This window comes from Triturus cristatus, chromosome 6 (genome assembly GCF_964204655.1).
Source record: "Triturus cristatus chromosome 6, aTriCri1.1, whole genome shotgun sequence".
Classification (NCBI taxonomy): Eukaryota; Metazoa; Chordata; class Amphibia; order Caudata; family Salamandridae; genus Triturus; species Triturus cristatus.
Genome location: NC_140589.1, coordinates 615,076,812 through 615,100,350, shown reverse-complemented (window position 1 = coordinate 615,100,350; position 23,539 = coordinate 615,076,812). Strand labels below are relative to the sequence as shown.

The window sequence follows — 23,539 nt, the reverse complement described above, 5'->3', positions numbered from 1 at the left end:
CCTAAACTGCTCTTGTGTCTCCACTGCTGAAAAAACATTGCATCACATGCTGGATGGTTTGTGTATCACTGGCAGCACCTCGGCATAAAATAGTACCACTTCCGATGGTATTCTGTTTTCGGGCACACTGACTGCCCCTCGGCATAAAATATTACCACTTCCGATGGAATTCTGTTTTCAGGCACACTGACAGCACCTCGGCATAAAATATTACCACTTCCGATGGTATTCTGTTTTCTGGCACACTGACAGCGCCTCGGCATAAAATATTACCACTTTCGATGGTATTCTGTTTTCGGGCACACTGACTGCCCCTCGGCATAAAATATTACCACTTCCGATGGAATTCTGTTTTCAGGCACACTGACAGCACCTCGGCATAAAATATGACCACTTCCGATGGTATTCTGTTTTCTGGCACACTGACAGCACCTCGGCATAAAATATTACCACTTTCGATGGTATTCTGTTTTCAGGCACACTGACAGCACCTCGGCAAAAAATATTACCACTTCCGATGGAATTCTGTTTTCAGGCACACTGACAGCACCTCGGCATAAAATATGACCACTTCCAATGGTATTCTGTTTTCAGGCACACTGACAGCACCTCGGCAAAAAATATTACCACTTCCGATGGAATTCTGTTTTCAGGCACACTGACAGCACCTCAGCATAAAATATTACTACTTCCGATGGTATTCTGTTTTCTGGCACACTGACAGCAACTCGGCATAAAATATTACCACTTCCGATGGTATTATGTTGTTTGGCACACTAACAGCACCTCGGCATAAAATATTACCACTTCCGATGGTATTCTGTTTTCTGGCACACTGACAGCACCTCGGCATAAAATATGACCACTTCCGATGGTATTCTGTTTTCTGGCACACTGACAGCACCTCGGCATAAAATATTACCACTTTCGATGGTATTCTGTTTTCTGGCACACTGACAGCACCTCGGCATAAAATATTACCACTTTCGATGGTATTCTGTTTTCAGGCACACTGATAGCACCTCGGCATAAAATATTACCACTTCCGATGGTATTCTGTTTGCAGGCACACTGACAGCACCGCGGCATAAAATATGACCACTTCCGATGGTATTCTGTTTTCTGGCACACTGACAGCACCTCAGCATAAAATATTACTACTTCCGATAGTATTCTGTTTTCTGGCACACTGATGGCACATCGGCATAAAATATTACCACTTCCGATGGTATTCTGTTTGCAGGCACACTGACAGCACCGCGGCATAAAATATGACCACTTCCGATGGTATTCTGTTTGCAGGCACACTGACAGCACCTTGGCATAAAATATTACCACTTCGGATGGTATTCTGTTTTCTGGCACACTGACAGCACCTCTGCATAAAATATTACTACTTCCGATAGTATTCTGTTTTCTGGCACACTGACAGCACCTCAGCATAAAATATTACCACTTTCGATGGTATTCTGTTTTCTGGCACACTGACAGCACCTCGGCATAAAATATTACCACTTCCGATGGTATTCTGTTTTCTGGCACACTGATGGCACATCGGCATAAAATATTACTACTTCCGATAGTATTCTGTTTTCTGGCACACTGACAGCACCTCGGCATAAAATATTACCACTTCCGATGGTATTCTGTTTTCAGGCACACTGACAGCACCTCGGCATAAAATATTACCACTTCCGATAGTATTCTGTTTTCTGGCACACTGACAGCACCTTGGTTTAAAATATTACCAGTGCTGATGTTATTCTGTTTTCTGGCACACTGACAGCACCTTGCACAAAACTTTACAACTTCAGATGTTATTCTATTTTCTGGCACACTGACAGCACCTTGGCACAAAATATTACCAGTTCTGATGTTATTCTATTTTCTGGCACACTGACAGCACCTTGGTTTAAAATATTACCAGTTCTGATGTTATTCTGTTTTCTGGCACACTGACAGCACCTTGCACAAAACTTTACAACTTCAGATGTTATTCTATTTTCTGGCACACTGACAGCACCTTGGCACAAAATATTACCAGTTCTTATGTTATTCTATTTTCTGGCACACTGACAGCACCTTGGTTTAAAATATTACCAGTTCTGATGTTATTCTGTTTTCTGGCACACTGACAGCACCTTGGCATAAAATATTACCAGTTCCGATGTTGTCCTGTTTTCTGGCACACTGACAGCAACTTAGAATAAATGATTACCAGTTTCAATGGTATTCTGTTTTCTGGTACACTGACAGAACCTTGGCAATAAAATATTACCAGTTTGGATGTTATTCTGGTTTCTGCCACAGACCTTTTCAAGTGCATTACCTGGCATTGGATCAGTGGTGGACATTATGGGATTTTCAATATGAACGAATTTCCAGCTGCACTGTATGTAACAGACAGGCACAGCTGTGCCTGTACAGATGTTATCCAAGTGTGCCCCTCGTGTTTTGCTTTAGCACACAATATTTATATGCACATAGATTGACTGCAATACTTTGCACCTCTCCCTGAGTCCATATACCGACTGTTCGCCTCCTCTATTTTTTTGCTTATTTGGCCTGATTCACAAGGTGTTAGATGTGTTATATGCCTGGCTGTAGTGTGATCTACTACTAAATATTCAAGAGTAAGACACAGTCCATCGCCAAACAAAGCTTTGTGAATTACAGGCCCCTTGTGCTGGTGACTCTGCATGCCACCTGTCCTTTATTTTCTTCGCCATGCTCCCTTGTGCTCTTCTTTCAGTGGTGTGGGTGCAGCAGGTGTTGCCACAGCCACTGGACCTCTTCATCTGGATTGGGAAATATGTGGGGTGCTCTTATTTCAGTGGTGTGGGTGCAGCAAGTGTTGCCACAGCCACTGGACATCTTAATCTGGATTGGGAGATATGTGGGGTGCTCTTTTTTCAGTGGTGTGGGTGCAGCAGGTGTTGCCACAGCCACTGGACCTCTTCATCTGGATTGGGAGATATGTGGGGTGCTCTTCTTTCAGTGGTGTGGGTGCAGCAAGTGTTGCCACAGACACTGGACATCTTAATCTGGATTGGGAGATATGTGGGGTGCTCTTCTTTCAGTGGTGTGGGTGCAGCTGGTGTTGCCACAGCCACTGGACATCTTGAACTGGATTGGGAGATATGTGGAGTTCTTGAGTTGATCACCTTGTAGACTATGCAGGATGTGTTGAAGGTGTTGCAGGGTAGAGGGATTCAAGGGAGTTCTCGAAGGCTGCAGATGATTCAGCCGTACCTCCAGAGACATCTGATTAAGTAGGTCGTAGAATGGACAACAGTCTTCAAGGAGGTCATGTTTGTTTCAGGGACACCAATCAGCAGGACTGACGGGGCCTCCAGTGATATGAGGCAGGACCAGTGTTTGAGGAGCTGTTATCATTTGTTCAGGTAGAAAGGCCGTCACTTTGTGAAGCAGATACAGTTGGTCCCAAGAAGACTTTGGCTTTTGGATGATGTGAGTCCTGAAGCTGAATTTGGTGTTGATAGTATCACCCAGACAGTGGTGATCAAAATTTTTTAGAGTGGGGTAGTGGCCAACGACAATATCTCACTAACGGCAGTGCATATGTGACAGTTTGTCTTTGAAAACACAACAAATGCTGACAGAAGATTACATCGAAGGACCCTTTTAGTGTTCATTGTCCCTCTAAACTCTTTAAAGTTTTATAGTGGTGCTGCAGCATCAGTGACACTGGGCTAGACAACTCAAGAATCAATGCTTAGAGACAGCTTTGCAGTGGTTGCTACTCCCTGACACAGCTAATGAGTACACATTTTGTATTTGTTGAGTTAAGCTTCAGGTAGGCTTTTGCTATCCGTGCTTGAACGTGGTTTGGAAGTCTTTCAGGCATGGAATGTTACACCTTGCGGCTACCTACATGTGGAGCTTAGGATATTCAATACCCTCATGGGTTTTGGTGTCTTTATTGGTGCATAGGACTCCTAAATGCCTCCATGTACAGGGTAAAGATTCCAGGTGAGCTAATGTGGCCGTGGTGGATGCCACAGGATACAGAGAAGACTCAGCTTTGGGGAAGCTCATCAAAGAGTTGGTGTTGCTCTATAAATAACACGAAGGAGTACAGGGTTACCAAAAGTCAGTTACTTTATTCGTAAAGAAGATCCCATCCACCCATTCACCAGCTTCCCTGGAGTAACTGTCACTGATTCCTCTACACATTCCATCACCTGGTCCTGATGTGCTCGGTGACATCATGGTGTTCCATCAATACCCAGGTCTGACAGCCATCAAGCTACCCAGCTACCACACACCCCTTTCCTTAATACATCAAACAGATCATAGTTCTCTTTTTTAAATTTACACACAACTTAAAACTAAGAAGAACACTTGTAAAAGTACACAAAGTATAATAGTGATGGTTTAACTAACCCTTACTGGCACTCTAAAAAGGTCACACATAGTCTTTCAAATTCCCTGTTTTTTTCCACAGATCTACCAGATTTTCTTATCACCACTACCCCATCATATCCGGCCCCACTTTCCATTTTGTTATTGTATAAAGTTCCTTTGTACAAGGCAACTGTGTTGAGGTTTCATATGCGATGGTCCTTAGTTTTGACAGCATTTGAACATCTTGATGACTTGAATAGGCTTTGTAAACTTAGAACCAAGACTCCCTATATCTGATTGTTTGATCATGACCAAATCACCTACTTGCACCTCAATTTTCTTCACAGCTTTCCACATGTCAATCCCTTTCTTTCCGAGTATCACATTTTCCTCCTCTCTCTGAAGCCAAACTTCATCACTTTTCCCTTCCCCAACTCAGACTCATAATTGTTAACCCAGACAGGTTCTACAGAGTTGTTGAGAAGCCTTCACCAAACCAGTTCAAAAGGGTGTTTTCCTGTTGTACTATGTGGCATGTCTCTATACATTTCAATCTTACTCTTCACTGACTCTTTCCAATTTAAAGAGTTTGACTTTGCTAACATGATTGTTTCCTTAAGCACCCTATTCAACCCCTCAACCATTCCATTTGCATTCCGGTGATATAATGCACACTTCTGCTTAATCCCAGTTACTCAAAAATTCTTCAATTTCCTTGGACGTTAGTTGGACTCCATTGTCTGTAAATAAGGTGTCTGGAAACCTTTCCCTCGCCATGCGTTCCTTCAACAATCTGATCACATGCTTGCTTTCTATAGTGCTTCTCAAACAAATCTATGGCCATCATGAAAACATGTCTATTACAACTATTGTATACATTTGCTGTCTTCCCCATGGATCAGACCTAAAATGTAGATTGCAATTCCCTCCCACGGTCCATTAGGACATTCCCTGACCACCATAGGTTGCACCCTAGTCTGTTTAAACTTTTCACTAAGTGCACACTGTAATCAATCTCACACCGCTCTCGCAACGTGTTTTTTCATTCCCAGCCACCAATATGAAGATCACAATCTCTTCTTACTTTTTGACATTCCTTGATGCAACTAATGTGTTAGATTAGTCAACTTTACTCTGAGTCTGCATGGTGGTATCAGTCTGGTCCCTCTAAACAGCAGTTCTTTACTAGTCCTCAAAATATCCTTCATGCCCCAATAAGCTTGACAACCATCAGACCCTTGTTTTATCACTGAATTTATCACTTCATCAAGTACTTTATCATTTCCTAACTCCTCACGGCGTCTTTCCTCCGAAATGATATTGCAATCCACTGCAAATACAAATTCAGTTTCCTCATCCAACAAATCATCCACAACTGGTTATCACTAGATTCCTGAACCAATCTGGAAAGTGTGTCAGCCATGGTATTCTTTACACCCGGTAAGTATTCTATTTCAAAATTGTACTCCTGTAAAGCAGTTACCCACTTTGTTATCCTTCCTGACACCAAACCCATCCCTTTCTTGTTGAAAACCTCACAAAGGGGCTAGTGATCAGTCCTAATTACAAACTCCAAGACGAACAAGAATGTTTTCAACTCCTTGACTGCCCAGTGCACAGCAAGGGACTCTCTCTCAATAACTGAGTACCTACACACAGGATGCTTTAGGCCACGTGAGATTAATATAATGGTATTCATGAAATCCTTCCCCTTTTGTTATAGCACTATCCCCAGTCCTTTAAGACTGTCATCCGTTGTCATCTTAGATATTTTTTTATGATCAAAATGTTTTCATTTAGGAGCTGTGCTAAGCCGTTCATTTATCACCAAGAATTCCTTCTCACAGATATCATTCCAGGTAAACTCAACCCACTTCCTTAAAAGACTGCTCATATTGCCACTTAATTCAGAAAAATTCTTAACAAATTTGCCAAAGTACTCTATCATCCCCAAAAACATCATTAACTCCTCACAGCATGAAGGCAAGATCATGTGCAGGGTAGTGTTCCCCAACTCTGCTTTGGGAAACACCCTCCCAAAGATCATATGCCCTAAATAATTGATAGTTTTAGTATCAAATTTACATTTTTCCGGTCTTATAGTGAGATTGCAGTCAGCTAATCTTCTCAACACCTCTCTCAAGCGAGTATCATGTTCCTCAGTATCCCTGCCAAAAACCAGGATATCATCTTGGTAAACGCAAAACCCTTCAGCTCCTTTCAAAACGTTCTCCATCACACGTTGAAACACTGAGGCTCCAGAAACCAATCCCTATGGCGGCCTATAAACCTTAATGTTCCAAAGGGTGTTATGAACGCAGTGTAAATTCTAGAGGACTCCTTCAATTTCGTCTGATGGTAAGCTGAGGTGAGGTCTATGGTACTAAAAACCTTAGCACCACTCAGAAGCAATAACAATTCCGTAATATTTGGAAGAGAATACTTATACAAAATTACATTCCTGTTTAGGTGCCTTAAGTCAACACATAAGCGCAAGCTTCCATTAGACTTTCTAGCTTCCATGATAGGTGCAAGACACTCAATTACCTCAACTTTTTCTATAATCCCACTCTCTTTGAGTTTGTTGATTTCCTCATGCATCTCCTCTCTGATAATTATGGGAACGTTATTCACTTTGCAACATACAGATTGCGCTCCAGAAACTAAAAGTATTATGTGCTTATAACTACCTAAACATCCTAGCTCTTTCCTGAAAACCTTCAGAAAATCATTTTTGAGTTGTTCCAACATCTTACCATCAGACATCGTCTCAACACTGCAGAGTTCTCCCCTATCCTTTCAGAAAATCGGTGAGACATTGACAGGATTGAACAAAACTCTGAGGTCACCTTGATGTATCCAACTGATGATGCTATCCCTTTTCTTCGACACATATAATTTCCCTGAAACCAAATATTGTTTATATTAAATTAGGCCTATGAAATATACATGTACCGTTATGGCTCCTCCCATAAGCACAGGGTGTGATATAAGGTCTAAATAAAGTGACCTTATCCAATAACTTATTATGATGACATCTATTGGAGATTATAGTGATTTTTGCCTCTGAATCAAACTATACTTTAGTGGATTGACCATCAACCAAAATTTTATCCACAGGACTGGGTCTAACTTTGGTTTTGGTATTTACTTGAAGAATAATTTGCCCACACTCAAAATCTATATAATTACCCTCCTGATCATCGTCTATACACACTTGCTTGACCTTAGGGTTAAATTCTTTCATTCTGCATGCCACAGCAAAGTGTCCTTTTCTTTTACATTTCACACAAGTAGCCTTCAATGGAGGATAATTTTATCATTGACTAAAAGATCAGTTTTGTCACAACTGTAACATCCCCCCTCTTCATGCTTTACATTGATTTTTAACTTTCCCTTCACAACACTCACACTTTGTTACTTCTCTTATTACTTTTTAACTATTTGGACACACACCATTGAATGCTCGACATGTTTCAAAACCAATGGAACTTCCTCAAGAATGGGCTCATCTTTTAACCACAGCTCCTCCCTCACTCTTTCAATTCCACATCCTCCCATGAATTGATCACATTTGTGTTAATCTACCATTCCTGGAAATTGGCAAGATGCAGCAAGCCTTCTTAACTCAGTGACATAGCATTCTATTGATTCTTGTTTCATTTGAAACCTTCTTGCTAAATTATAGCGTTCTAGGATCATGCTCACCTTCTGTAGAAAGTGGTTATCCAATTTCTTGATACATAACTCATACTCATTCAAGTCACCAGAATCAGATTGAGAAATCCCTTGAAGATGGTCAAAGATTTCCTGACCCTCTGAGCATAAACACTGAAGAACGAGGGACGTTTTCCTCTCTGCGCTCAAAGACGCACAACACATCTTTGCATACCTCTAAAATACCTTTTTCCACTCTTACCGTTTCAAAGGTGCCGTCCCCGGACTTGTGTGAAAGAAAGGAGGTGTGGGAATATTCTGCATTTCTATACCACTAGTCAACTACACAATATTATAAACAAATATCTGCTTCCCAAAAGTTGTACACTTTAACAAATGGGGAAAAATACAACTTAATTCACAGAGTTTACACAGTCAGTGTATCTTATGAAATACAAACATTACCACAATATGAAACAATGACAGAAGAAGTCTGTAACATCTGGCTACAAATATGCATATCACAGCATAATGTTTGAAGATGAGTAAGTGTGCGAATGACTGCACGGAAATCAGCAGGGACATGCTTCAAACTATTAGAATATGTCTATCAGTGTGCTTATCACTGCAAAGGTGAAGAAATTTGAATTTCAGTGTGCGTATCACTGCATAAGAAACAACAGGAACACACTCCAACAATGTACAAATGCGCAAAAGTCTGCAAGGCAATCAGCTTTGGGTATCATCAAAGGAAACCGCAGGGAGATGCTGCCACAGAAAGCAGGTTGACGTTCTTGCATTAGCGTCACAGCAAGGACATGTTGCAATGAAACAGCAGATTAACACCACAACAAGAAGCAGGTCAGTGTTCTAGTGTGTGCATCACTGCAAGGAAACACTGGAAGACACTCAAACTCACAGTGCATTCCTGGACGTGCCCAGCATGCGCACTCAATGCAACAGGAAGCTCTGTGCCTTGAAGACTTACGGAGGATAGGAGAGGAGAGCCTGCCCTGAAGGAAGTTGACCAACGAGACGGTGAGTAACTCAAATGAGATCAGTTGGTCCACGCTCTGCCAGCAGCACAAGGCTCAGCTAGTAGAGCTGGCCGCGCTCTGATACCGGTGCACGTGTGGAGCAGATCCGGCCGCACTCTGAAACCGGCATGCATGTGGGCCCCCCGCATGAGGATTCCACTTTCAGCCCTCTCCCCAAGGCCTTGAGAAGGCCAGAGCATGAAAACCAACAGCAACCCCACCGATATTGTGCTGCCGGGAGCCCACAACAACAGTTTGGGAAACGGAGGGCATAGAAAAATCACATCGGGGTGACAATCACATAAGCACAACAAAGTCTAGCCCTTAAAATTAACATAAAGATAATAGAGTTATGTCCCTTACTTGATGACGGAGAAAGGAAAACATAAACCCAAGAAAGCTGCCATGATCAGTCACAACAAGTACTGATCTCATCCAAATCAGTCCTGAAGAAAGGCAGTCTCACTCTAGGTGAGATCAAGACGTGGGCTCACGAATTTCCAAGTCCTCCATAGCTGTTGAGAGTTTCTTTTATCCTGCCGACTACGCCAGTGTGGCAATCTGAGTATGTTGCTTCATAAATAACATGAAGGAGTGCAGGGTTACAAAATGTCAGTTACTTTATTCCTTAAGAAGATCCCATCCATCCAGCATTTTCCCTGGACTAACTGTTACTGATCCCTCAACACATTTAATTACCTGGTTGTGGCATTGTAGATGACCTCATGGTGTTCCATCAATACCCAGGTCTGACAGCCACCCAGCTACCTCATTGGTGTTTGCTGTTCCTGTAGAATGTGAACCACGACTGGTCTAACTATCAATTCCATTCTGCATTGAGGGTATTAAGCAGGTCAGAGTGCTTCACAGAGAGACTGAGCAGGATGAGGCTGTAAGAGTCACTCTTGTCAGAGAACTGAAATGTATCACAGTGAAGTTGAATGGCTGCAATGAGCCGCAACTGAAGGAGGTCGCTGCTCATGATCTCCTTCTTCAGCTGATTAGCAACAGCCTTTCTAATGATCTTCTCTGTGAGTTGCAGATACTATTTGGACAGTAATTTGCAAAGTTTGTCAGGTTTCAGCAGAGCACTTTTCTCGACCTCACTTTATCTACAGCATTTGCATATGAAAATATTATTGCCCATTCTAAACTACTGCTCATCACTTTGACCGTAAAATTACAAAATGCTGAGCTGAATATTTTGTTATGTGGACCTGTGGACCTAGAAAGTCAAACACAGAGCTCAACATTGGGTGCTCATTCAAAAGGGTTTTATTTAAATGTATCTGCAGAATTTTTCAATGTGAAGATGTAACTCGTAAGAAGCATTACAAAAAACCGTTTGTATGATATATCACTGTTTACCTATTCAGGCGACCAGACAGATTGAACTCCAGATGAATACACCAACTAATACAAGTGTACACTATCAAATAGAAGCACCACTCTGATTAAAGACTTGGCAATCAAAGAATTATGTTGCCATTTTCTAAGTCATCTTGGGTGATGACAACACTACACATTGAACACTGTACTAATTTAGACATTGACACTTAAACCATCAGACCTGCCTGCACAACCAGAGAGAGGATGGAATGAATTGTGTGGCTGCGTTGTAGACTGAGGCATATTAACAAGGGAAATGGCGGAGTGAGGCGTTAGCCTTCCTGGTTTAACGTCTCACTCCGCCACTTCAGAAACGCAGGGCTGCACCATTTATAAGAATATGGTGCAGCCCTGCGTTTACCCCTGTGCTGGCGCTACACTAAGCAGCCTAGAGCCAATGCAGGCACCCTAGCACCGTTGTGCAAGGGTGTCTGCGTGCAGGGAAAGATTTTTTTATGTGCAGGAAGGTCCCCCTTCCTGCACATAAACAATCTTTAAATGCCGCTTTATATCTTCTATGTGTGCTGCTTGATGCAGCACAGATAGAAGTTGCAAAACGGCTTTTTTTAAAAAAATGATTGTTTATGTGCAGGAAGGGGGACCTTCCTGTACCTCAACAATCCTTGGCCTCTTGCTGTTTTCATGTGTGCTGCACAACACAGCACACATGAAAACAGCAAAAACTAGGAGAAATGAAAAATTTCTTCTTGTTGCACCAGGGTAAGACCAGGATTTCCCGGGTCTTAATTCTGGTGCTCCCTCTTATTTATGCCTCCCTTGTAAATAGGGGGCAGCGTCAGAATCATTGGGTGTTGTGGTGGAACGCCCACAGCAACACCCATTGCCCTCCCCTTTCACGGTAAGCGTAGCGTGAAAGGGGACCTTATTTACAAGGCAGCGTTAAGCCACATTAAGTGGCTTAACACTGCCTTGTAAATCAAGCGCAACCCCTATCGCCACAGGAACGTCGTAAAAAGTGATGTTCTTGTGGCGATAGGGGCTTGTAAATATGCCCCACAGCTTCAGTGAGCCTAGATTATAAATAGAAATCTCTAAACATGTAAAAGATTAATGCACATTAATTGGTCTGTGGTGTGTGCTCACTGTTGAATATATAGCAACTATTTGTTTCAATTGCTACTAAGTTGATTAGCCCAGAAAATAGTCCTGAACTCAATGCCTAAGATTTTCAACAGGGTGCTGCTTTTAGGGCCACATAAAAATATCTAGGTGTGCCCACCTAAATCTGTGAAAATTGTACATTTCTATTTGAATGCCTATTAAGAGGCTGACAGACAGTCTGCTGATGGCAAATCATCATTTTTTCTACAAGATTGGGCATTTACCCCCACATATGCCAACTTTTCTCTCACCTTCATTGAATTTCGGTGCTCGAAAAGTATTATGATCAAGGCCTTTTAGAACACCTACCCTAAGTGCTTACACATTTCTCTTGATTTGTGTTTTACAGGTGCATACCCGACAAAGGTAGAAGATATCAATGATGTAGTCAATGGCATGAACTGTGCTAAGGGCAGCGTGCCCTGGCAGGCCTATCTGACGTACAAGACAAACAATGGAGACAAATTTTGTGGAGGATCCCTGCTCAATCAGTGGTGGGTCATATCGGCTGCACATTGCATGGGGCTGTGAGTATCATTTATGGACATACATCGCGCCTAAAGGTGTTTAATAGAAGACATGAGATCCATTTATCTCAAGCAAATTTTCCCCTCAGATCTTTTTACTGTCTGCTCATGGTATTCTCAATATGTAACATTTATAAAAGCACATACGTGGTCAGCAAAAGCAGTACCTGAGTCAGTTTAACTGTTTTAATATTACTTTGATTTTCCAAAATTCATGTTGAGAGATATTTTATGATATGTAGATAACTGAAGTTTACCACAAGGTGTACCATGCCGCACACATTAGTAATTGTCTGTTACAAACTATCCATCAACAGCTTGAGAATTTGATGTCCACCAACCATAACCAATGGAAAAATGGAATCAACCATCTGGTATTTTCAGACTGTTTTCTATTTTAGATGGATTACCAACCTGGGTGGCATGCCTCGGGTGTATTAAACATTTGTGACATTGAGCCTGCTGATATAGGAGCCAATATTAGCCAAAATATTAGTAATCATGAACCAGTAAAAGCATGGCTACTTACGGGTGCAGATGTATTACTTTGTGCTATTTACGTAAATTACCACTAGTAAGACTAGACAGCTGCACAAGGCACATGTTGCCATGCTCACTACTGGTATTACTGGTAATGTCAGGTGACATCTCCCCCGGTGCTACAGTTCCTGCTGTCGGTAACTCTACATAGCGTTGACCTACCCATTTCTTTTTCCTTTTTTTTTCTTTGCAGGGATACCATTTTACCTCTTAGAGAAAGTCCTTTTTGAAACCATCTCACCAAGTCTGGAGGTGATCTGTTCCCCTTCCCAACCTGGAAGGAAAGTTGCCCCAATCCCTGGCTGCAGTGAACATTACCAAGACTAACCACACATTGTTCTGCCAACTTCCCGTCTTTTGTCATCCATTTACTACTGCAGATTTCTTCCCACTTGTGGCGGAGAAATTCACATAAAAAAATCATTACACCTACCAGGAATCCTTTTGTGAATTTCTGTTAAATAGAGGCATTTTCAGCTGCAAATAATGCACTTAAGACCGCAATAGCCTTTAGGATTTGGCCTCATAGTGTACTAATGACAGATTACGTGCACAGATGTTTTACCGAGCAGCTGGACTGGAAGCAAGTGGGGCCCTCATTGGGCATGACTGCAGGGCAAAGATATTAAAGCAATGATTATGCACCAAGGAAGAGAGGTAGGCAAAAGTTCTAATATGACAAGATGTTTAGGACAGTGACACATGCATAAAATATCAAATATTTAATTGAAAAGTGCAAGAACACAACCTATAGCAGTGCCACGACCAAAACAGTTTGCCCGTGAGCAATGTGGATCAGGGAAATGAAAACTAAACTTGTCAGAAAAATCAGGCAAAAGACACACAATTGATGGACAGAATGCAGAACAAATGAAAACATTCACCCCCAGTCAAGAGATATGGGTTAAATCCATCATTCTTTTGCTCACCATGCCACCCCAGTTTAGACTTGGCCATATGCAAATCAGTCTTGACCCTGTGCCTCATGGGAACAGTACAGCCCGAACTGCCAAGCCAGGTCCTCCCTGGACCGGAAACAAGCATCCTAGGACCGGTTTCGGGGTTTCACCCCTCTTCAGCCAGGATAGCTTGATTCCAGTGGCACAGTAAAAAATTAGGGCCCCAGACCAGTCTGCCTGCCCCCCATGGATTCAGCTCTCTGGGCTATGTTACAGGGACAACAAGTCTCTGCCCTACCAACAAAAAACACATAACCCCAAGTCATTCATGTCCCTGTGAAACCCCAGTAGGATGATGCTGTATGTCTAAGAGTTGTTAATCTTTTCTCTGGTCCCCTAACAGCCCTTGTGATAAGGAGTATAACACCAGATCAGGTACAAGAGAAGACTGGCTACACGGTAGTTGTAGAGGTGCCACTAGGTGCAAACTCAAGTAAACATCTCTTGCCAATATATTTGCATAAATAGAAGTGAGAGGTTTTAAAAAGATTTTATTGAGAGATTTTTCAAACATTTGATCTGACCATTGACGATTACGTAATAGTCGCATTGCTTCTCCAGACTAAGGCAGGAGTGAGTTGGCCACACTTTGATACTCTGCCACCTAATTAATCAACAAACTTGCGATGAAAGAAATTTTTTCACAAATGCAGTACAGAATTGTTTCACTTTCAACACTGACCGGAGACACTGCTGTCTTGGCTACCTGAGGAGCACTGCAGTAGCACCGACACTATCCATGGTGGTATCTTCAATCATCTACACAAGGACACTAGTAATAATAGTCTCCTGTGGATGCTCTCATATTATTGAACTATACAGGTTAAGACCACCTGCTGCTGAAACCTACAAACACACTTATTGAAAGGCCATACTGCACGTCTGTCATGAACAGCACGGCAATACGGTAGGCAGAAGCACTAACAGCCTCCAAACACACCCTTAATATCACCCACCCAAAAAGTAAGAGATAGCATTGGAATCCATAATGAAAGGAGACTCATTGATAAGCTTCAAATCACTGGATTGTATAATATCAGAAGGAGTTACTAAAATCAAGTCTATCAGAGCTGACTTTTCAACCTTCCACAAATAGCTGGATTTAACACAGAAATGTCTGGAAGTGGTAGAAGACAGACTGGTTAGACAGGTAGATTCCGATCAGGATATCTGGTACCTGGGACAGACGTGACAATGTCCAATATTCATGTTACACTAGATTATAAGGATAAGAGTCCTTCATTATCTTGACATCAAGAAATCACACTTACCATTCCTGCAGGAAACCCACTTGTCAGAGATGGAATCCCTGGAATTAAAAAGTTGCTATTGTCCTGGGTTGGTCTTCAGGGAACCATGTGAGAACACCAGCACATGTCCCCTGGCAGTCCTTACATCTATGGAGGCTTTGCCCCTTTCACCAGATGCTTAAACAGCCTTCAACTGGCTGGAGTTGACAATTATAGTGATTTATGAGCCTGTCATATTTTTAGCTCTGCGGAAAAAAGCTCCTAAAAAGCAAAAGTAAGCAAAAACAATAACAAAGGTCTGGGGTTCAAAGTTAATCAGAGCAAAGAAATTATGAGAAAAAGAGAGAGTGAGAGATGGCTGAAATGAAGAGTGAAAAGAAGGACATATGAAAATAAGGAAGAAACTGTGACAAGAAGCAAGGGTCAAAAGGATGAAAGGATGGATGCGTGTGTGACAGGTTTGATGGATAGAAGGATAAAACTACATTTGCACTGGCGGGTGAAAGAAAGTGGCAGGAATGATGAAAGGCTGAATGAATGGGTGGATATATGAATGGATACCTGGATGGAAGTGTGAAAGGATGGATTGGAGGATTAATAAAAAAAAGAGTGTGTTGATGGAGAGAGGAAAAAGAATAGATGGGTGGGATGGATGGATGATTGGTTGGAAGTGTAAATAGATGGATGGAAGACTGTAATAATGAAAGGGTGGATGATGGAATGGTGGATATAAGCATGAACAGATTGATAGATGGGTGCAAGAAAAGCATAAAGAATGGAGAGATAAATGGATGGAAGGTAGGATGAAGGTACTTCATCTAGAGTGGGTAGGGCTTACTCGCTTCACTCAACCGATAGCCTTTGAGATATGGATCAAAGTGGAGGGTACTTTAATTTTCTGGCCACTCTCTTGCTTATTGTGCAAGAATAGAGGGATGGAGGGCGACTAGGGTGGGGCTTTGTTTCCAAGTGTTTTCTCCATCAAGTCTCCCACTCTGTCTCTATTTGTCTATGTCTCTCTGACACTTTAAATGTCTCCCCCTCTCAAATTTTTTATCTGTTTTTCTTTGGTAGACCCGGTACCATGGTAGTCCACCTGGGTGAATATGTGCTATCTGCGTACGAAGGCATGGAACAACGAATAGCTGCTGCTAAACAAATCCAGCACGTGAACTACAATCCCCAAACTTTCAATAACGACATCATGCTGATCAAACTAGCTAAGCCGGCACAGTACAACCAGTATGTCCAACCGATTCCTCTTCCGACCAGCTGTGCGGCCGCCGGCACCTGGTGCACTGTATCTGGATGGGGAAATACTGTAACCAATGGAGGTAAAACTGGAAGATTCTTCTCGGTTTGAGTCATTATTAACAATTGCATGATGTTTGTTTTGTTTTTCTGCAGCAGTATAGGCATTGCTTTTTAATATGTTTTCTATGTACACCGCTGTCCATCTGATCTGTGTATGATCTTCAGTATCCAATATCTGGGAGAAGAGTAGATGAAATTACAAAATTCCTAATTTTAACACTAAATAGATTTTAATATTGTGCTGCAAACCACATGTATGTTCTTTCTAAGCACTATTCAATGGTACCGATCTCAGATTATTTCAAGTGCCTAAAAAAGTAAAAATTGTGATATGAAGTACTAGGTGACAAGAAGCTATTTTTATTCAAATAATAATCACGAGCACCTCTCTATATGAACACTTAACTGCTTATGTTCTTAAGTACCACTGTGTTGCTATGTGTGTTAGATAAATAATGGTGTCTCTCCTTCCAGTGGTGAACGCAAATGTCCTCCAGTGCCTAAACCAGCCAATCATCTCCACTGCAGCGTGCCAGCACGCCTATCCAACGGAATACACAAGCAACATGATGTGCTCCGGGTTCATGCAGGGAGGACAGAGCGCATGCCACGTAAGAATAACAGACGGCCCTGTTCATGGCTGCAGTGCAGTACTTTAAACTCCACAATACAGTGTGGGGGCAGTTTGTGCATGAGAGAGTTTGAGTGGGCACCACCCTTACATTTCCCTTATTCTGCTGCACAATTCCACACTCTCAAAGGAAAAAACTGGGCATGTGAGGTGGGCTAGTGTTCGCCCTCGGTTTATGACACATACACTTTTTATCTAGAGATGGGCATTGGAAAGGTGCAGATTAGCCTGGCTACCTGCAGCTCTCCAGCAGTGTGCTGTACGTTTATGTTTGGGGGATTTGTAAAGCGCATGGCTGCCCAAGGGCTTCTTAGCGCTGAAGAGAGGAGGCAGAGGTGATAGGAAAAGAAACATCATGGGAACAGCCATGTCTTAAGTTTTTTCCTGAAACTATGTTCATCTTTCAGCAGTCTCAGTTCCGTGGTCATTGAGTTCCAGAGCTTAGGGGCCAGGATGTCAGCACTCCACAACCAATGACAGGGTGGGCCTCATACTTATAGTGTAATTGACAATGAAGGGCAGTAAAGCAAGTCCGGTTTTCACCCAGTAAATCCTCCTAGTGCTACCAGAGTTGCTGGTAGGTGCCATGCAGAAATGGGGAACCTCCCATGTGGTGCAAACTGGAGAGGGGGTCTTCCAGGAGAGACAATAAGCAATTATTCAGCATCGGACCAACCAGGAGCAGATTTATTAAGGTCCTGGTTTAGATCTTGGCAGAGGGGAATACTTAGTCACAAATGTGACAGATATCCTGTATACTCTATTACAATCCCATTATATCCTATGGAGATCATAATACGGCAGACTGGATATTCATCACGTTTGTGACGCAGAATTCCATCAGCCAAGATTTAAATAAGGCACTAAGGGCCAGATGTAGATAATCCATAAATGCCAAATTCTTAATACCGAATTTTACCGATTCGGTATTAAGAAATCGGTATTTCCTATGTAGGCAATGAATCGGTAAGAAATACCAATTCCTTATTATTCCTTATTACCGAATCGGTAATACCGATTCGGTAATAAGGAATACCTACCCATTCATTCCTATGGGCTTGGAGGCCCATAGGAATGAATGTAAAGCCATTCTGTATTAGCGATTCGGTATTACTGAATCGGTAATACCGGGAGGTATTTCAAGGGTGCCAGGGTGTCCAAAGGACATCCTGTTGCAGCCCTGAAATGTGCCTGTGTGCACATGTGGCGCACATACATGCCCTAAGGGCAGGGATGTGTGCCACATGGCACTTAAAAAGAAATTCAAAACTGAATTTTTACAGGAATTCGTTAATTACCACCAACTTGAAGTTGGTGGTAATTATCGAATTCTTAAAGCACATAAGCACTCTTTTATGGGCTTTCTAAATTGCATTTACCGATTCGGTAAATACCGATTCGGTAAATACCGAATCATCACCTACATTAGGAATGGCTAAATACCGGTCGGTAACCCTGAAATTTACAGAATTATGGGGTTACCGGCCGGTATTTAGCCACCTACATCGGGCCCTAAGTGTTTGCACCAGAAAAATTTCACACAAAGTGAGGCAAACAGTACAAAGTCCTGCAAGGGTATTTACTTTTTGGTGAAAAGGTTAGTTAGTGCTAGAAAGGTGACCTTTTCTCGATGCAAATAGTACTTTGCATTATTTTGGCTAAGGAAGCACTATTTGGGTGTATCTTGGGCAGATCAGAACACCCACCCATTTTTTAGCCACACAGCCCAATCGAAATTTGGATAACAAAATAAAGCCTCCTTGAAGCATGTGCAACCACTGGTGCTGGAACAATATTTAGAGTTGGGACTCAGCCATCAATGATAATCATTAAAGTCATAGGAAAACCCAAGCATCACCCAAAGAACAAGTATCGTAAGTGAGTCATGCCCATTAAGCAGGATAGCGGAACTGCTGTGGTACGTAGCTGGTGGTGCATTTTTTGTATTTGATGTTTTCATTGCATAAATGGTGGATTCATTTCTGAGCAGGCTGTCGCAAATATATTAGTAAAACATGGTGTGGTAGAGCACTGTCATTTACAGATAGCAAACGTGCCAATGATTTGGCCACAACATTTGCACTGACATGAAGTGTTACTAATATCACTCCATAGAGCATAAACTAAAATGTGTTGGAATGGGTTTCCAGCAAATATTTACTATTTGCACATCACCAAGCAAAATGTTTTGATTTATGTTGATTCTTTGTTTTCATCCACTTCAGAATCCCTGTACATCTATTTTAAATGGAACAAACTTTCCTTCACAGTCAATGTACCCAAGCAAATTTGTGAGATAGTTCTTTATCTGTTCACTTTATAAAATTCTCTTACTTTGCAGGTAAAGAAAGCCTCCATGTTAAAAAAAAAAAAAGCAGCAATTTGTCAGAAGACCACCTGACATTTGACCCTGTCTTTGAACGCACAGCAAATGTGACAAGATAAAAACAAAATGCAAAGACATTTTTATTTCTCATTCACCTTCCAAACTCCAGCATGGTTAATGTGGGGGTGCAGCAGCACCCACATTGCCCCTACTTTCAGCACCTGTGCGTACAACCAGGGAGAAATGTTTTAATTGCGCCAAACATTCCACCCATTGTATGCCTGCTTCACAGTGCAGCACAGGTACAATGTGTGGAATGTTTCTAAATTTGTCTAAGCATTGAATTTTCTACTGGAAGCCCATGCTTCCAGTTCAAACCATGTACTAGACTGTAAGGGCAAACCCAGTGGTTAATTTGTAAAAAAAATAAGTGCCAGGGCTCTTGTCAGTTGGCAACTTGCACCAGCCAATTTCTCTTCTACTACTAACCATGAAAGTGGGCAAAGGATGAGGCATAATGGCCAGAGCTGCCGACTTCAGAGCTGGGGAACCAAGTTCAAGTCTCAGCGTCGGCTCAACATCCTGAGATTCTGGACAAATCACTTAATATCCCCGTAAATAAATGTGTCCTTAACTGGGTCTCATGAATAGCGCTGATGTTGATGATTCAGTGTCGGTGCTGAGCAACGGAAATCACTGGCTCAAATTAAGCACTGGGTACACCTTTGCAACATGGTGGAAAGGTTGTGTGTGGTGCTAGGCAGTCGGTTTGTGGGCCAGCACAGGGGAAGAGAGCTGATGAAGGCCATATTTTAACTATTACTGCTCTGGGATCTTCTACAGGTTCAATGGCTCTTCAAAATAATACCCGAGAGCATTGCTGAAGGCCTACACCTCATATGCATCTTTCAGTGGCACTCTTCTCCGAATATTCTAATGTGACGTCAGAGACATCATCCTGCCAAGCTGATGTTACGCAGTCAAATCAGCACCATACATACGTGCACACACACCCCTAACACACTGTTGACTAATGCTGTCCCACAGAAAATACAGCCAGTGGCACCAGTAAAACTGCATCAAAGCAATGGGATGATAATATCAAAACCAACTGCAGGCTTGTCAGAATTTAGTGTGAGACCTGTGACCAAAACTTAATGTGGGGCACTTTGTATGCTTGTTCCGTTGTTTCCATGTATCGCTTCCACCTCTTTCTAAGTCTGTCGCCATTTCATGGTGTAGTCATGTAGGTTGCCTCATTCTTAATAAAGACAGCTGTCTTACATTCAATGAAACATCGATAAACACATGTTGCTTAAGGAGAGTGGGGCCAATGAACCAAAACATGTGTAAATGATATTCAGGGCAATGACTTTGTCAGACAAAGTTCTTTAGACAATATTCTGACATACAGCCAGTTCTTAGACCTGCAAGGGCACTTCTATGGCTTTCCTTGACAATCAGACCAATTATAATGAACTTTGTATCCACAGAGATTGTCCCAAAGAACCTGAAAGAAATGTGGAGAGAACCTACTAAGCACAGAAACATACAGAGCGTGTCACTGGAAGGGAATGTTCTGTGCTGCCCATATCTTGAAATCATAATCATATCTTGAAGTCTTGCACGCTGCAAAGCATTTGCTTTCATTTGATCTGAGCTCACTGATTAAATGACTAGTGAGTATAGGTAAAAAGGACAGCAGGTACCCCAAAAATGTTTTATACTGTTGTCAAGGTGAGACATTAGCATAGGTACAACTGCTGCTGCCATGTTTTCTTGCTCACGTTAAGCCAGGCCTGAAACAAGTGGCCATCTCTGTTCCAAGCCTCTCTTTCACATCTTGCCTCGGAGGATAAGAAACGTTTATTTGCTTGTTCAGCCGAAAACGTTTACTTTCTTGAAGAAACTATAGGTCGCCTTTCTTTCTTTTTCATGTTGTCAGGCCCTGGCACCTGCGCACTCCCTTTGTGTCTCAGACTCCGAAGTGATTCTCATTGAAAATCCATATGTGAAACACTATACATGTGTACTTTGTTCTCTTGCTTGCTAAGCTCACTGCATACGCTTTGTCGGGGGTCCCTCTGGCCAATAAAATTCGTGATACCCAGATAATATTCCTCTTGCTTCTAAACCCGTTCAGACTTCGACTGGCATGTGCACAGATTTTGTTTGGCACTGTAAAGATAAACATAACCAAGGCTTATAGCTGGTATTTGTGTGGTAAAAACGTTTTCCCGCTCTTTCCTAACTCATACTACATGCTGCTGCTGCACCTTCTCAGGCAGCTACTTCACCCATTGAGAGCGCGGGGAAACGGGTTGTCTCCAGCCTCAGTGGCTGCCCAGAGGCAGAGGCAGAGGCAGCCTGCGTCACGATCCCAGCATGCCTGGCGGCTCCTCTAAAACAGACTGCGTCCAGGCGCTGCTTACTGACTGAAAGTGCAAGAGTGCATGGGAAGCCAGCACAAACCATAACAGCTTCTTCCGTGGCGATAGCTTCTGTGTGACCATCTGCAGGGGTCTTGGAGGCAGACATGGATCTGTGAGGAGCAAGGGAGCTTTATCTGACTAGTGAGGGCTCAAGAAAGCAGCATAGCCAAACGGAGCTCATTGAAAATCCATACAGCACAAGAGGTTGAGTCGCAACGAGGCCTTTTTTGCAATGGGTGCACGAGTGGATGGATTCGCCATCAGAGGCACTCGTTGGCGCAGGAGAAAGAATGAAAAGAATGCCTTCATCTGCTTTGCATTGGACAGGTGGTACCTGTTCCATCTCTGCAGGTACATGTTTTACCTTGAAGGCTTGACACATAAAGGGGCTTATTTACATGGCCCTTGCGCCACTTTCGCGTCATTTTTAACATGGCAAAAGTGACGCAAAAGTGGCGCAAGGGGCTTGTAAATCTGCCCCAAAATGCTTAACTGAGAGCCAGGCAACGTGCGCCATAAAGCACTCTTTTGTATAGGCCAGGATATGGGATGTGCTTTGCCGATTCTAGTCTTAGAAAATACTAGAATAGATACACACTTACTGCATCCACTTAAAAAGACGTCTTTCAAGACCAGAGGGGTGTGCCTGCAACACCTGCGAATGATGCAGCCCTCCGCAATAATGCTATACTTATGCATATGAAAATGTTGTCTTCACACTCAGCTTGTAAGCATGAGGCCCTTTAACATGATACATTCCAGCTTTTCTTTTGGGCAACCCAGACAAATGCGGGTCCGTTGGAGCAAAAGTGCCTGCATCTGGCTAAAATGTATAGTTTTTAGAGAATACATTGGTAGTGATATCGACCAGATTTGACTGATGTCTACATTAGTTAATAAATGCCATAAACAGGGAATTTAGCTATCTCAAGTCACAGCATTTTTGAAATATTAAGAAACTTGTTGAAACATGTCGTTTTATAAGGTATCATTTTTCTGTTTGTGTTGCAGGGTGACTCTGGAGGACCCCTGGTGTGCAACGGACAGCTTCAGGGACTTGTCTCTTGGGGGTACGCATGCGCCTCAAATGGCCGCCCACCTCTGTACACCAAAGTCTGCAACTACAATGCTTGGATCAATGACGTCATCTATTATAACTAATGCATTGAAAGACTACAGGAAATATTGAAGTGACCATTGACATAAACAGGCAAAGGCACAACCAAGCATACATTATATCCTAGCATGGTATCCATGAATTATTCAACACGCAATACCCCAGGAGGCCCTGTCAGAAATGAGATGTACCCACTTGTTGATGTCATAAGTGCTTCAGTGTCTTCTCGGAGGTAGTATGCACTATATACATCTACAATATGATACAAATATTTAGCCCACATACTTATATCATCATTGTTGCTTCTATTACACGATTGCAAAAGAGAACCATGAACGACCTACGTTGAACATTTTGTCTGAAATGTCAAAACACACATTTGAACCTCAGTGAACCATGTACAGCATACATGGTGGGACATGCTGTACAGAAGATGTAAGCTCATCGCTATAATTAAGTAGTTGATCTAGATTAAATATTGCATGGAATTTAAATGGGCTGTTGTGCTTTTGTTAAGTGTGTTTCTGAGGGTGTACCAGTAGTGTAACCCCTGATGAAGGCTAGGTAAGGGTGTGTGGTAGCCAGTCTGTGTTTGTGTGCTGGAAGAAGAAGGGGGTCTGACAGTTCTGTGATTGGCATGAAGGCTCTGCAGATGAAGTGTGTGGAGCCTCAGGTATAACTTTAGGGGACGCAGGCCCTGTGTGTGGGGGCTGAACTCTTAGAGTGTGGGGGCGGCCGGCCCTGTGTGTTAGATTTGGTTACAGTCCATTTATATGTAGCGGGATGCAGACTATGTTTGGAGGCTCCTGGTTCTGTTTCAGAAGTCAGAGCACTCAAAAATAGATGGAACACATAACAAAGGAAAGAGAC

The 23,539-nt window shown here is 42.4% G+C and overlaps 1 protein-coding gene across 1 annotated transcript in view; it reads left to right on the top strand.

The window, feature by feature from the left end:
• LOC146817640 (trypsin I-P1-like) overlaps positions 1-23,163 on the top strand; it is a 31,287-nt gene extending 8,124 nt beyond the window's left edge. The window contains exons 2-5 of the mRNA XM_085611101.1: positions 11,923-12,100; positions 15,924-16,183; positions 16,638-16,774; positions 22,564-23,163. Coding sequence (XP_085467227.1) covers positions 11,923-12,100; positions 15,924-16,183; positions 16,638-16,774; positions 22,564-22,713 — 725 coding nt within the window. The 3' untranslated portion in view covers positions 22,714-23,163. The remainder of the gene's footprint in view (positions 1-11,922; positions 12,101-15,923; positions 16,184-16,637; positions 16,775-22,563) is intronic.
• The last annotated feature ends 376 nt before the right edge of the window (positions 23,164-23,539 follow it).